The sequence below is a fragment of the Triticum urartu genome, chromosome 6 (genome assembly GCF_003073215.2).
Source record: "Triticum urartu cultivar G1812 chromosome 6, Tu2.1, whole genome shotgun sequence".
Lineage (NCBI taxonomy): Eukaryota > Viridiplantae > Streptophyta > Magnoliopsida > Poales > Poaceae > Triticum > Triticum urartu.
The window spans coordinates 15,176,197-15,191,832 of record NC_053027.1 but is presented as its reverse complement, the minus strand read 5'-3'; the positions used below and the strand labels follow the sequence as shown (position 1 = coordinate 15,191,832).

The 15,636-nt window shown below is 44.5% G+C and overlaps 1 protein-coding gene across 1 annotated transcript; it reads left to right on the top strand.

The window, feature by feature from the left end:
* The first annotated feature begins 3,641 nt into the window (after positions 1-3,641).
* Positions 3,642-4,461, top strand: LOC125516266 (histone H2A.1-like). The gene is made up of 2 exons (XM_048681745.1): positions 3,642-3,911; positions 4,006-4,461. Exons 1-2 carry the CDS (start codon positions 3,735-3,737, stop codon positions 4,267-4,269), a joined length of 441 nt encoding a protein of 146 aa, XP_048537702.1. The 5' UTR covers positions 3,642-3,734; the 3' UTR covers positions 4,270-4,461.
* Positions 4,462-15,636: the final 11,175 nt, after the last annotated feature.

The window sequence follows — 15,636 nt, the reverse complement described above, 5'->3', positions numbered from 1 at the left end:
ATTTTCCCACTTTTTGGCCCACATCATTTATTTATTTATTTTATGTGAAATATGTTTTCTTTCATTCTTTGTTTTTTTTCCGCAAATAATTTCATTTTTGGATTTTTCACTATATACAATGTACTATCTTTTTCTTTACCGCTTGCTTACATAAATGGATATATTTTTTTCTATTATGTAATACTCCCTCCGTTCAAAAAAATTTATCTCTCAAATAAATGTATCTAGCATCAGGGAGAAGATTTTTCGGACGAAGGGGTAATAGATAATGGACGCATATATCTAGCGGTCGATCGCCAGGGAGGGAGGCACTGAATTTGTCGGTCAGCCGAGCTGCTCCCATCGATTGTTCGCCCAGGGAGAACCCCCATTGGCCCATAGGACCCAGTTTACTGTTTTATTTAATGTCGTGGACGAAAAAATATGTATCTTTCTTGTAAAAACAAAGAAAAAATGCCATGGTATTAGAAAAAATGCCATGTACCTAAGGGAAGACATCTTTTCATAATAAAAATGACCATTTCTTAATATAAAAATATCATCTCTTTAAAATAAAAAATGCCATCTCTTAATATAAAGTTTTCATCTCTTTAAAATAAAAAATGACATCTCTTAATAATTTTAAGCGCCATCTCTTAATAAATAAAAAATGTCATCTCTTAATCCAAAACGCCATCTCTTTAATATAAAAGAATGACATCTCTTAAAAACGTCATCTATTTCCTCGGTAACAGGCCAGGTGAACCAGTTCTATGCACAAATACGGCAGAAAATTTACATCACACTAGTTAGGTTCATTTTTCTTTTATTTGAGAGATAGGTAGATGGACTTTCTGAGTAAAACATAAGTCTAATCCCAATGAAAAAAAATCAAGCTATCTTAACCTCCAATTTCGATCAAGTAAAACCTGTTTATGGAAAGTTATGAATCTGAACAATAGAGTGTTTTTTTTCCTAGCAATATGCTTAGAGATATCCATCCTATTTGAACCAAATATCCTATTATTTCGTCTCCATGTAAATATAAAGCGCTGATCAACACAAGCATGTACATCTTGCCAAAGTTTTTCATTTTCTTCCTTGTGTCCCTTAAGTTCTTCTTTGTTTTGACCATGAAATTCAGGAAAAGCAAGTTAACTTACCTCAGTTCAAGTCAATGAGCAACAGCATCCCAGATCTCCTGACACACTCTGCAGAAGCAATAGAACAGAGGCACACTGCATCCGACGTGTGACAAAGCGAGTTGGAGTCACTTTTTCTACATGAATTAAATTACATATTAGAAATAATTTCAACTTAGGTTTTTCATATTTGATTTGCTAATTTTAGGTTTTAAATGCAATTTTGGCATTTTCATTTGAAAATTAGGAATCAGACAATATGGTTGAAAAAATGCAAAAGTTTGCATGGGCTCATATTATGGGATTAGGAGATAGGTGAAAAATTCTCACGAGATTTGACAATTTTTTATTATACTTTTCTTTACCATGGATGCATCTTCTACGATGTTGATTATATATTCAAGACACATGTATGTATTGTTGAGTTTATTGTTTTCGTCATGGTGCATATGGGATGAATGGGACCAATACATACCTTAATGCTATGATTGAGTTTACTTTAATGAACATGTTAGTTTTTGCAGATGCTTGCTAGTAATTCTAATCATAAGCACATATGATTCCAGGTACGAACTGTATGTTAACAGAGGCCTCTCCCACATATCAAACTGCAATGAGGACGATCAATCTAGTAATTTAGCCAATTGCCTAGGGACAATTTCCCATATCCTATCACCACTTTTTCACCCTCGCTATCTTTGTTTTATTGTACTTTTACTTAAACAACACCAGCTTTTATTTTCTAGTTATCTATTACCTTGCAAAGCTATCCTTTTATACCTAGAACATAGTTATAGTTCATTTCCTAGGTGAAGCGAAGGTTTAGTGTACGTGGGGTTGTAACAGTGGCATGTAGGACCTGACAGAATATTAATCCTACCTTCAGCTCCTTGTCAGTTCCACACTCCATACTTATCACATCCACCTTTGGAAATTGCTAAGGCAATTCCTTTTACTTGGGGAATATCAAGCTCTTTTCTGGCGCTGTTGCTGGGAGCAATATCATATGGTGGATATCTCGTGTGCGCTTGTTGGCTTTATCACTAAATAGATTTTTTTTCATTTCTTAGTTGTTTTCCGTCTATAGTTATGGATTGGTGACACAAGTTAGTATAAAAAAAATTGTACATGTTACTCTCAAGGTTGTGGAACCCTCCAAAATCCTCACCGCTGAAAATCACATGGGTTATCTTCAACCCATGAATCCTTGTGTTGGAGCCTCATCATACTTGATAAGGGGAACACATTGGATCAATGCAAATACTTTCTATAGTACCGCTTGTCCTAAAATGGGAAACACTTGTGGGATCTTATAAATATCTTGAATTACTTTGCTAGAAATTTGTGTAGTCAATGCAATACAACTTGCTACTTTAGGAAGAATAAATACTAAACACCCCCCATTCCAATGTTAGTACAATGATAATGACAATGACACATTAGCTTCTCATGCCAATGGTTATCACAATATACTACTCCCACCGTCCCCAAATAAGTGTCTCAATGTTGGTAGAACTTTGTACTAAAGTTAGTACAAAGTCGAGACACTTATTTTAGGACGGAGGGAGTATTTGATAGTACTAAATCTTCTTACGACTGCTGCAAAACCCTAGTGATCCATCGTTGTTGTGAGAAGGCGAGTGTTCTGTGCAAAGGCTCGCATTTAAGAGGAATATTGTAGAACATAAACAATGATAAAATATACTCAAGGATATTTATTATATTAGTTTTTAACCACCGATTTTCTTAATACAGTTATTCATCATGTGTTCTTCAAAAGTCACACATTCTTTTTGATATAATTCATACCATATCTTTAACTCCACTCGTGAAGTCATGTTTTCTCCACCTTTTATTCTACTAGATCAACTTAGGTTCCTATGTCTTCGACTTTTCTTTTTCATCCTACTGCCATGTAGAGGCTAGATGGATATTGACGATCTATACATATTTTTTTTCCTTCTTGGAATCTTCACGTATACACAACTGCACAATTATGTGTCTAAAATCCAAAGTGTGTAGGTGACAGTGGAACGAGGATTTTGATCCGACAAGCCATCAACATAGGTGGTAAGATTGGATTGGAGAGACATAGGTAGTGGGTAGAAGATAAACATAGTTGGTGTGAACCACAAAAATATGCATGCCCGTGTTGCAATGCACAAACAATTAGCTATTCCAAATAAAAAATGGTATTGGTATCCACTTAATCCCAATTATATCGCAATTTTATATACGACCAAGCAATAGAATCAGAACTGAAGCCCATCTAATAGCAAAAGAAAAAGAATTCATGCCCATTTCAGTGCATAGGCTGATTTTGGTTTTGAACACAATTACAATTCCAGGTATTGCAAATATCTGCTCTCTGATTGGCCCATCTGGAGCTCCCACGGATCATCCCCCCTGCCCGCCACGCTCCCCTCAGATCCAACGGTGGGCGCAGCACGTCACGCGGATCGCTCCCCCCTCCCGCGACGCTCCCGCCTCCAATAAAAGCCGCGCCCTCGCCGCCGTCCAGAAGCACAAACTCAGAGCATCCCGATCCAGCGCAACCGCCGCAAACACCACACTTCGAGAGTCCTCGTCGCCGGAGAAGTAGCAGCAAGCAAGATGGCCGGAAGGAAGGGCGGCGACAGGAAGAAGGCGGTGACCCGCTCCGTGAAGGCCGGGCTCCAGTTCCCGGTCGGCCGCATCGGGCGCTACCTCAAGAAGGGCCGCTACGCCCAGCGCGTCGGCTCCGGCGCCCCCGTCTACCTCGCCGCCGTCCTCGAGTACCTCGCCGCAGAGGTACGCACAGATCTTTCCTGTCCCCGAGCATCAGTTCTGCTCTGTTCTTCTTGAGTTCGACGGATAACTGACAGATTTCGTTTTTGAATCTCAGGTTCTGGAGCTCGCCGGCAACGCGGCCAAGGACAACAAGAAGACCCGCATCATCCCGCGCCACCTTCTCCTCGCCGTCCGCAACGACCAGGAGCTCGGCAGGCTGCTCGCCGGCGTGACCATCGCCCACGGCGGCGTGATCCCCAACATCAACTCCGTGCTGCTCCCCAAGAAGTCCCCCGCCGCCGCCGAGAAGGAGGCCAAGTCGCCCAAGAAGAAGACGGCCGCCAAGTCCCCCAAGAAGAAGGTCGCCGCCAAGGAGTAGCCGCCCCCATAGCCTAGCCTGCGCCGAGGAACCGTGTCGTGTTGCCTAATTAGTTGGATCTTGTATGTAGTGCCTGGTCTCGAGTTGCAGGTTGTAGCGTAGTGGCCCTTTCATCAGATCTCGATGAAGAAGGCCGGCATTGTATTGTGATTTCTGTGGGAATGGCTAGATATGCAATCCTTTCAATCTTAATTCTCCTGTGAATCTAATCTTGTGAGTCTTTGTCACCTGCCTTTGCATCCGAAACATTTGGTTTGCATCTGAAAATGAGACTTGTCCGTGTGTTCTTGGCCAATCTGAAGCATGTTGCTCAACTGCAGTCAGTCATCTTAATTTCTGAATATTATCCCTCAGTTCTCAGTCAATTCTGGCCTATTAACAGAACGACCAGGTTGAGACTTGAGACCAATTGTATTTCCGTCAAGCAGTAGGATCCTGATGAATCAACAGTGCAAAAAATTGACCGGGGCGCTAAATTGGAGTTTTACCATTTCTTTTACCATTTGTATCCCTCTTTTACCATTTCTTTTCCACATTTGACGCCAATTGTAACTCTGTTTTCATGATCAAAATACTTAATTACCACATTTAAACTAAGTTTCGGATGCGCGGGAACTGCCAAAAAAAAAGAGCAAACAAGGGGAACAATAGCTGTGGATTTTTCTACCTTTTGAACATTCCGTTAATTTCGTTCCAGTAGTGTCCGAAGTACAGAGCTATGGTATTTTGGAAATGACCCCATATGCCCGTATTTTTCATACTCATGTAGACAGTATTCCTGATGCCGAGATGTGGATATTGATTAGTTTTTTTTTTGAGCAAATGGACATTCAATAAAATTATTTATTCTCTGGGCACTGGGCTTCCGGTCTCTGTGTATTGGGCCTCTAGCTGCACTCCCACATGCCCGATGTAGCCCAGCCCCACTATCACCCTTTTTTTTTTCCTGCGTTTCTAGTTTCTCACCGAACGACCTCTAAATAAAAGGTTTGACATCGGTGTTGTGGCGGTTTTCATTTTCCTTTCCAAAATTGCCCCGTTGAAATTTTAATTCGTTTGAAGAAGCGGACATGATAATAGTTTAGAGATTTCCCGCTCCAAAAAATACTGCCTAGACACCTGCAAAAAAAGAAAATAAAATACTGCCTAGAGAATAGTTTAGAGGTTTCATTTCTAGCTAGAGTTTTTCTTCATCAAATTAACCCTTTGGAAAATATGATGTACTCCCTCTGTTAAGTAAAGTAGTGATCTAAACGCTCATATATTTCTTTACAAAAGGAGTACTTGTTTTTGGTGCGTGAGAAGGACACGGATATATTGTAAAGTAAGTTTCACCATAAGTACAAAGCACCCCCATGCGTAATAAAATATACACCAAGGACCTTGGACCACTACCGCCATCAGAACAAGTCACCGACGTGCCGATCTAGCCGCCCCCCTACCGGAGCCGATCCGGCCATGTCGATGACAGTCGCTAAGTCTTTGTGCACGTTCCCACAAGGACTAGTGCCCTAGAGCCGTGATCGTCGACATTGAACCCTTGATTCGATTCAAAGCACCTGACACCAAATCTCACTGCCACGTACGCATAACGAGAAACCTACCCTTGTTACCTAGAGGAGAGGACAAAAATATACATCTAAGCATCATTGACTCCAAAATGATGGATGAACTCGAGGATGATCAGAGCCTGGAAGACCAGCTCGAGGATGAAGCGCACCCCTGCGAGGAAAAATCCATACCTAAACTACTAGTCGGAGCCAAGGTACTGTGATCCTCCTCCCCACCATCGGCCGCCCCGAGTAGCATGTGGAGGGGAGGTGGATCCAATGTCTCGACAATGACGCTTGGAGGGAAGAGTGCCCTAGCCACCGCGATTGCGTGAGGATGAAAGAAAGATGTGTCCTTCGATTATGTTGGATATATCATATTTTTTTAAAGGACATCGAACCAATCTATATCTATACCTACAGTTAAAGGGAATAGGTATTCTTGGTTTGGTTTAGTCCTTTTTGTTTGGTTTACACACGCTAAGCAATCTGGGCCAGGTACTTTGTATGTTGATGGGCCTTTTATGGGCTTTCATACAGATCGCGAAAAATAATTGGGTTAAAATAATCAACATTGTGGGAATTGAACACAAGACCTCCTGTCTCTTCGATGTAACAACCAGCAACTTATGCGCCTTTCACATTTACTAATGTCAACTCGCTATAAATATAGGAGTGGCAGTCATCATGTTTAGGGCGAGCTAATTAAGCGAATGAGCTAATGAAGGAAGGATTGTGGACTTAAATAGAATATTTAAACGGATGTGGCTAATTAAAGAAATGATTATGCGTAAACCGATGGAATAACTAAAAGAAAGATTATGATCTTAATAAATTCTACATGAAGGATTTGAGGTAAAATGGTAGGATAATTAAAAGGAAGGATCTGTAGGCTTCAACGTGTTGGGGCTACTAAATTAGAAAATGAAGGATTTGATTCCCGACTAAAACGACTGAGGACGTCCTGGTAATTAAGCAAGGATTATAATTAAATGCCATTAAAAAGATTATACTTAAATGAAATCAGTGGAAGATTATGCCCGGCAAAGAAAATATGAACATGGCTAAATTGCAATGTATTTTTTTATGTTCATTTGGTAGAAGGATGCTGCGTTACAGCATGTTCTTCATAGTAAATCCGATGTTGTGAGACATTGCACAAAACATCAATTTTTTCTGTTGCAACGCACATTGCTACGTCTTGAGCTTGCGTTGGTTTTCCCCGAAGAGGAAGGGATGATGCAGCAGAGTAGCGTAAGTATTTCCCTCAGTTTTTAAGAACCAAGGTATCAATCCAGTAGGAGCCCACGCTCAAGTCCCTCGTACCTGCACAAAGCGATAGCTACTCGCAACCAACGCGATTAGGGGTTGTCAAGCCCTTCACCGTCACTTACGAGAGTGAGATTTGATAGATATAATATTTTTGGTATTTTTGGTATAAAGATGCAAAGTAAAAAGTAAAGGAAAAGTAAAAAAGCAAAGCAAGATTAAAGTGATGGAGATTGATATGATGAGAATAGACCCGGGGGCCATAGGTTTCACTAGTGGCTTCTCTCAAGAGCATAAATATTCTACGGTGGGTGAACAAATTACTGTTGAGCAATTGACAAAATTGAGTATAGTTATGAGAATATCTAGGCATGATCATGTATATAGGCATCACGTCCGTGACAAGTAGATCGAAACGATTCTGCATCTACTACTATTACTCCACTCATCGACCGCTATCCAGCATGCATCTAGAGTATTAAGTTAAAAACAGAGTAACACCTTAAGCAAGATGACATGATGTAGAGAGATAAATTCATGCAATATGAAATAAACCCCATCTTGTTATCCTTGATGGCAACGATACAATACGTGCCTTGCTGCCCCTTCTGTCACTGGGTAAGGACACCGCAAGATCGAACCCAAAGCTAAGCACTTCTCCCATGGCAAGAACTACCAATCTAGTTGGCCAAACCAAACGGATAATTTGAAGAGACTTGCAAATATAACCAATCATACATAAAAGAAAATTCAGAGAAGATTCAAATATTATTCATAGATAGACTTGATCATAAACCCACAATTCATCGGTCTCAACAAACACACCGCAAAAAGAAGATTACATCGAATAGATCTCCACAAGAGAGGGGGAGAACTTTGTATTGAGATTCAAAGAGAGAGAGAAAAAGCCATCTAGCTACTAAGTATGGACCCGAAGGTCTGAGGTAAACTACTCACACTTCATCGGAGAGGCTATGATGATGTAGAAGCCCTCCGTGATGATGGCCCTCTTTCGGCGGAGCTCTGGAATAGGCCCCAAGATGGGATCTCGTGGATACAGAAAGTTGCGGCGATGGAATTAGGTTTTTGGCTACTGTTTTGATCGTTTGGGGGTACGTGTGTATATATAGGAGGAAGAAGTACGCCGGAGGAGCAACGAGGGGCCCACGAGGCAGTGAGTGATGCAGGCTTGCAAGGTTTTGAAGTTTGGATATACGTGGATAGTGGTGGATGGAAATAAAATCATATTTTGGAATGATATTTGGTTTGGCGCATCCGCCTTGCCTGTCCAATTTTGTCCTCTTTACACCACTTCCACCGGCGCCGTGCAACAATTGCGAATGTGATTAAGGACCTGACCTTTAAACTTACTTTTGGAATGATTTTCTCACCTAATAAGTTTGTTGGGGAACGTAACAGAATTTTAAAAATTTCTACGCATCACCAAGATCAATCTATGGAGTCATCTAGCAACGAGGGAAAGAGGAGTGCATCTACATACCCTTGTAGATCACGAGCGGAAGCGTTCAAGAGAACGGGGTTGATGGAGTCGTACTCGACGTGATTCAAATCACCGATGACCAAGTGCCGAACGGACAACACCTCCGCGTTCAACACACGTACGGCCGGGATGTTGGGTTTCGTAGTAATTTCAAAAAAATTCCTACGCACACGCAAGATCATGTGATGCATAGCAACGAGAGGGGAGAGTGTTGTCTACCTACCCACGCAGAACGACTGCGGAAGCGTTGACACAACGTAGAGGAAGTAGTCGTACGTCTTCATGATCCAACCGATCAAGCACCGAAACTACGACACCTCCGAGTTCGAGCACACGTCAATCCCCGGACTCTGATCCAGCAAAGTGTCGGGGAAGAGTTCCATCAGCACGACGGCGTGGTGACGATCTTGATGTACTACAGCAGCAGGGCTTCGCCTAAACTCCGCTACAGTATTATCGAGAACTATGGTGGCTGGGGCGCCGCACACGGCTAAGGAATAGATCACGTGGATCAACTTGTGTGTTTCTGGGGTGCCTCTGCCTCAGTATATAAAGGACTAGAGGGGGGGAGGCTGGCCGGCCAAGGGTGGCGCGCCAGGAGAGTCCTACTCCCTCTGGGAGTAGGATTCCCCCCCCCCAATCCTAGTTGGAATAGGACTCCTTGAGGGGGAAAAGAGAGAGAGCGGGCCGGCCACCTCTCCTAGTCCTAATAGGACTAGGGGAAGGGGGAGGCGCGCGGCCACCTTGGGCTGCCCCTTTCTCTTTTCCACTAAAGCCCATTAAGGCCCATATGGCTCCCGGGGGGTTCCGGTAACCTCCCGGTACTCCGGTAAAATCCCGATTTCACCCGGAACACTTCCGATATCCAAACATAGGCTTCCAATATATCAATCTTTATGTCTCGACCATTTTGAGACTCCTCGTCATGTCCGTGATCACATCCGGGACTCCGAACAACCTTCGGTACATCAAAATGCATAAACTCATAATATAACTGTCATCGTAACCTTAAGCATGCGGACCCTACGGGTTCGAGGACAATGTAGACATGACCGAGACATGTCTCCGGTCAATAACCAATAGCGGGACCTGGATGCCCATATTGGCTCCTACATATTCTACGAAGATCTTTATCGGTCAGACCGCATAACAACATACGTTGTTCCCTTTGTCATCGGTATGTTACTTGCCCGAGATTCGATCATCGGTATTCCAATACCTAGTTCAATCTCGTTACCGGCAAGTCTCTTTACTCGTTCTGTAATACATCATCCCGCAACTAACTCATTTAGTTGCAATGCTTGCAAGGCTTAAGTGATGTGCATTACCGAGAGGGCCCAGAGATACCTCTCCGACAATCGGAGTGACAAAACCTAATCTCGAAATACGCCAACCCAACATGTACCTTCGGAGACACCTGTAGTACTCCTTTATAATCACCCAGTTACGTTGTGACGTTTGGTAGTACCCAAAGTGTTCCTCCGGTAAACGGGAGTTGCATAATCTCATAGTTATAGGAACAGTATAAGTCATGAAGAAAGCAATAGCAACATACTAAACGATCGGGTGCTAAGCTAATGGAATGGGTCATGTCAAATGACATCATTCTCCTAATGATGTGATCCCGTTAATAAAATGACAACTCATGTCTATGTCTAGGAAACATAACCATCTTTGATCAACAAGCTAGTCAAGTAGAGGCATACTAGTGACACTCTGTTTTGTCTATGTATTCACACATGTATTGTTTCCGGTTAATACAATTCTAGCATGAATAATAAACATTTTATCATGATATAAGGAAATAAATAATAACTTTATTATTGCCTCTAGGGCATATTTCCTTCACGGGAAGACGTCTCCTCCAACTTGATCCAGCAAGGGGGAAGGAGAGGTTGATGAAGATCCAGCAGCACGACGGCGTGGTGGTGGAAGCAACGGTGATCTCGGCAGGGCTTCGCCAAGCGCTGGGAGACGGAGGAGTGTCACGGGAGGGAGAGGGAGAGGCCAGGGGCTTGGGTGCGGCTGCCCTCCCTCCCCCCCCACTATATATAGGGTGCCTAGGGGGCGGCGCCGGCCCTAGGAGATCCAATCTCCTAGGGGGGGGGCGGCCAAGGGGGTGCCTTGCCCCCCAAGGCAAGGGTGGCGCCCCCACCCCTAGGGTTTCTAACCCTAGGCGCAGGGGGAGGCCCAAGGGGGGGCGCACCAGCCCACTAGGGGCTGGTTCCCCTCCCACTTCAGCCCATGGGGCCCTCCGAGATAGGTGGCCCCACCCGGTGGACCACCGAGACCCTTCCGGTGGTCCCGGTACAATACCGGTGACCCCGAAACCTTCCCGATGGCCGAAACTGGACTTCCTATATATAAATCTTTACCTCCGGACCATTCCGGAACTCCTCGTGATGTCCGAGATATCATCCGGGACTCTGAACAACTTTCGGGTTACCGTGTGCTAATATCTCTACAACCCTAGCGTCACCGAACCTTAAGTGTGTAGACCCTACGGGTTCGGGAGACATGCAGACATGACCGAGAAGCCTCTCCGGTCAATAACCAACAGCGGGATCCGGATACCCATGTTGGCTCCCACATGCTCCACGATGATCTCATCGGATGAACCACGATGTCGAGGATTCAATCAATCCGTATACAATTCCCTTTGTCAATCGGTACGTTACTTGCCCGAGACTCGATCGTCGGTATCCCAATACCTTGTTCAGTCTCGTTACCGGCAAGTCACTTTACTCGTATCGTAATGCATGATCCCGTGATCAACCACTTGATCACATTGAGCTCATTATGATGATGCATTACCGAGTGGGCCCAGAGATACCTCTCCGTCATACGGAGTGACAAATCCCAGTCTCGATTCGTGCCAACCCAACAGACACTTTCGGAGATACCTGTAATGTACCTTTATAGTCACCCAGTTACGTTGTGACGTTTGGCACACCCAAGGCACTCCTACGGTATCCGGGAGTTGCACAATCTCATGGTCTAAGGAAATAATACTTGACATTCAGAAAAACTACAGCAAACGAACTACACGATCTTTGAGCTAAGCTTAGGATTGGGTCTTGTCCATCACATCATTCTCCTAATGATGTGATCCCGTTATCAATGACATCCAATGTCCATAGTCAGGAAACCATGACTATCTTTTTAATCAACGAGCTAGTCAACTAGAGGCTCACTAGGGACGTGTTGTGGTCTATGTATTCACACATGTATTACGATTTCCGGATAACACAATTATAGCATGAACAATAGACAATTATCATGAACAAAGAAATATAATAATAACCATTTTATTATTGCCTCTAGGGCATATTTCCAACAAAGTTAATGGAAGACTGGTAATGTGTTGAGTAGATTGCCAAATGCGCGTCTCGTGGGAGAACCGACGATGCACTAGTTTGGCAATATGCCTCAAAGGGAGCGTATATCGCGGTCTCTCTTTATAGCATAATTGATTATAGAGGGTGCGACCAGTTATCATCGTAGCTGTCTTGTCTGATCAGCCCCCCCCCCCAAAAGTGAGGTGTTCCTTTAGTTATTCGCCAGTAACAAACTAATGACTTGAGAAAATTTGAAGAAACACAACATAATTAAACTTGCATAATGTCTTTCTCTGCGACGAGATAAAACCTATTGTCCACTTATTCTTTGATTGTGTAGTTGCCACAGAACCTGGGAGGTTATTTCCATATACTTTGGTAAACCTGTGTGTGTTGATGTTCTAACAGTGGCCATATTCTTGCTAGCAAACAAGAATCATTATGTCTGAATTCTATAAACGCTTGTACTCCGTGGTGCATTTGAAAAACTATAAATTGTCATGTCTTTAATAATGTTGTTTGGTCTAAGATGAAACTTGTGTGGTGGCTAATCTAGATGACTATGAAAAAAAGAGCAAATCATGTTCAAGGATGGTGCCTTGGAGAAACTAGAGTGTTTTATCCAAATGCTCTCCATAGTGATAAAGCGCCTCACGGCTTGATGGGGTCGAATGAATGCTCGAGACCGACACTGAATAAGTGGACAATAGGTTTTATCGAGCGCACCTTAACGAGTTCTCCTTGTCAGGTGCAGTGGACTGCTGCCTCCCCCCCTGACATGATCACCAATGTGCTTTGAAGATGGACACTCTCAGCCCTTGCACCTTGCATGCCGCTGGAGCTTGTCCCGTCCCCAACTCAGCACCTGCTGAAGAAGACCAAGTTCAGGGGGGAAGTTGTTGAAGAAGACCAAGTTCATCGATTTTCCTTCACCACAGATCCAATTGTTTCTATTTTTCATCAATGCTTGTTTGTAAGATGTATAACCACTATGTCCAGCGGTGTTCTTATTTCTTCTTTTGTTTTACGTGTTTTTTTTGTTTTTTCTGCAAGTTTTCATCCAGGATTTTCTTTTTAAAATCTTCATGTTTTTTTGTAAAATGTTCATGAATTTTTTTAAAATGTTGATTTGTTTCATATTCATGTTTGCTTAAATGTTCACTTATAAAAATAAATAAATAATCTTGTTTAATGAGAAATAAAATGAAGATAACAATTGAAACTAGTAAAACCGAAGAAAACAGGAAATAAATCGCTATAAAACCAATTGACAATCGTCAGAAACCAACGAGTGAGAGATGGGAAGATTAACATAGCTAGGGATTTACCCGCCATAGTAACATTTGGAGAGACAAAGCATCACATAGGAGGTCTCGGAGATTAGATAGCTTTCTTCTTGATGATGCTGCCGGGGCGCTCGACCGAGTGGCGTGTGAGCCGGTTCGGTCGGCTGGTGTCTTGCCATTGCTTGGGGTTTCAAATCGTCCATCTTTTTGTCAAGGAAAGATTTTGCATGGGTGCCTGGCGGCCACTGGTCAGGGAGGGTCTCGGTCGGCTTTACATCCCTTGCTGGTTATTTGAAAAATGAATGAGCGACACCGAACATAGCGACGAACAAGCAATGCCAAACACGGATGTGCAGTTTATAAGCTCGAGCTCAAATGCTCCTGCATGAACAGTAACTTCTTTTTAGGAAAAAGTTTAAAAAATTCTGATTTTGTTGGTGGCAAACTTTAAAGAATGTTTGGAGTGGATGCAAAAACTCATCACAAAATCACATCGGTGCAAGGCGTGGTAAAAAAAAACAAAATCGATACTCCGAAAATATTACTTTCAAACACATTTTGAACATCTTTTTTTTTTGCTCCAACGCAATTTCGCGATGAAGATTTGCATGCACTTCAAACATTTCCTTAAGTCTTGTAATTTTACTATTCATGGCAGGAGCATTTGAGCTCGAGATTAAAAGGATACTTTCGGCCAAACACCCACAATACAGTACAAACAAGGTAAAAAAAACCACCCACCTTTGAAAAACGGCGCGGCAAACCGTGAGCGGTGAGCTACTAATGTTGTGGAGTTGCAATTCAGATGTTGATGTAGCACGAAGACCATTTTTTTTTTGCCCCGACCTGACAGGTAAGCTGTCACGGGAACTGAACAATTTTAACGTGCGTGCGTGCGTGCTCTGCTGCGGCCGCAATCACAAGAGGTACACATAGCTGCCGCTGCTGTCGCCTGCCCTGCCAGACTCGTTGACCAGCGACGCTACCGTGGGAGCATCCTCGTGTCCTGCCGAAGCTACAAATAAATACTTCCTTCATTTCCTCTCGCTCTCCTCGCAGCAGATTCCTCCCACTTTCTCGAAACTTCTCGTCCTCTTCCTTCCTCCCTCCCTCCCTCCCTCTTGCATCGCCTGTGAAGGCGCCTCGCCGTATCCGCGCTCTCGTCCGTCGCCGGTAAGCAGCCCCGCCTTATCCTCCCCAACCCCCTCGTCTCCTCGTGGCCCATCCGCCCGCCGGTAAGCCGTTGCGACTCCTTGCGCGGCCCGTCCCGTCGACCTCGGCTAGCGCGACTCCTTGCGCAGGGACGGCGGATTCGGTCGGCGGGCTGTGCGAGAGGCCAACGCGGCTCCTTGCCAGGCACATCCACATCTTCCTTGGCCAGGGCTCGCTCCATCAAATCCGGCAGGTAATAGGGTCCAAAATAGTCAAATAATTAAGAAAGAGCATTTATTGTCAACCTAACCCTGTCATCCCAGCACCTCTTTAATTAGAGTTAGTTCAAAATTAATCTAAAATGAAAATCTATTTAACCGAGTTAGAGTATGCAAACAGGGCCAATGGTCAATGGCCAAGAAAGCCGGCGGCGGCCATTAATTGGTCGTCTCTCTGTCCGTGTGTCTCGGTCGGTTTCGCCATGCTCCGTCTGCCCGAGCGAGGAGACGAGACACGCGCCACACGTGTCCGCGGAATCAGCAGCGCCGGCTGCCGCGCACCTCTTCGGGCTCGTGACAGCATGCACGCTTGTTTGGCCACAACATGGGTGCGTCCAAACACATGCGCGCTCGTAACATGCACGATCGCCGCCCCATGGGGATGGGATGCCGTTGCACGTCCTACTATTATTTTCCAATCTCTATATAAGCGGAAAAGAGCACCATATACTAATTGGGCACACTAACGTGCGATGCTATGCAAATGATGCGAACGACCAAAAGTTTTGACCACGGCACTAGGATTTTCTGGGCATTCCAATCCCAATAACGCCCATGTGACTCGTACCCTACTAAAGCAACTCTAGCAGATCCCGCAAAACGCCTTGGCCCGTAAAATAACCGCCCAGAAAATCTGCACGAGCAAACCCCGCATCCCGCCCCGGCTCGCAATTTTTTTTGCGTGGCGCGGCAAATCTTTTCCCCCAACCTCTATCTTCACGGGCTGGGAGGCCGACCCGAGCTCAACCCCTATCCCGCGCGAGATTTGGTGGGAGGGACATTTCCGCGCGACCCTTCCCGCTCCCCGCACCCTTCGCCACCATTGCCCCCACTCCGCAAGCTCCGGGTGCTCTTCCCCGGCCGTCCGTCGCCGCCATGGACGACCCCCTGCTGTCCCGGTCACCGCCGAGGTCGACCACGCCCCTTCCGCTTGGGCGGATCTCGTCGCCGGCGAAGTTGGCCCCGCCGCCGTCGCCCAAGCCCAAGCCGCGC

Excerpts from the sequence above, each read along its gene's own strand:
- LOC125516266 (XM_048681745.1), top strand. The coding sequence starts at position 3,735 with ATGGCCGGAAGGAAGGGCGGCGACAGGAAGAAGGCGGTGACCCGCTCC. Across the intron at positions 3,912-4,005 it reads TCGAGTACCTCGCCGCAGAG|GTTCTGGAGCTCGCCGGCAA; the intron begins GTACGCACAGAT and ends TTTGAATCTCAG.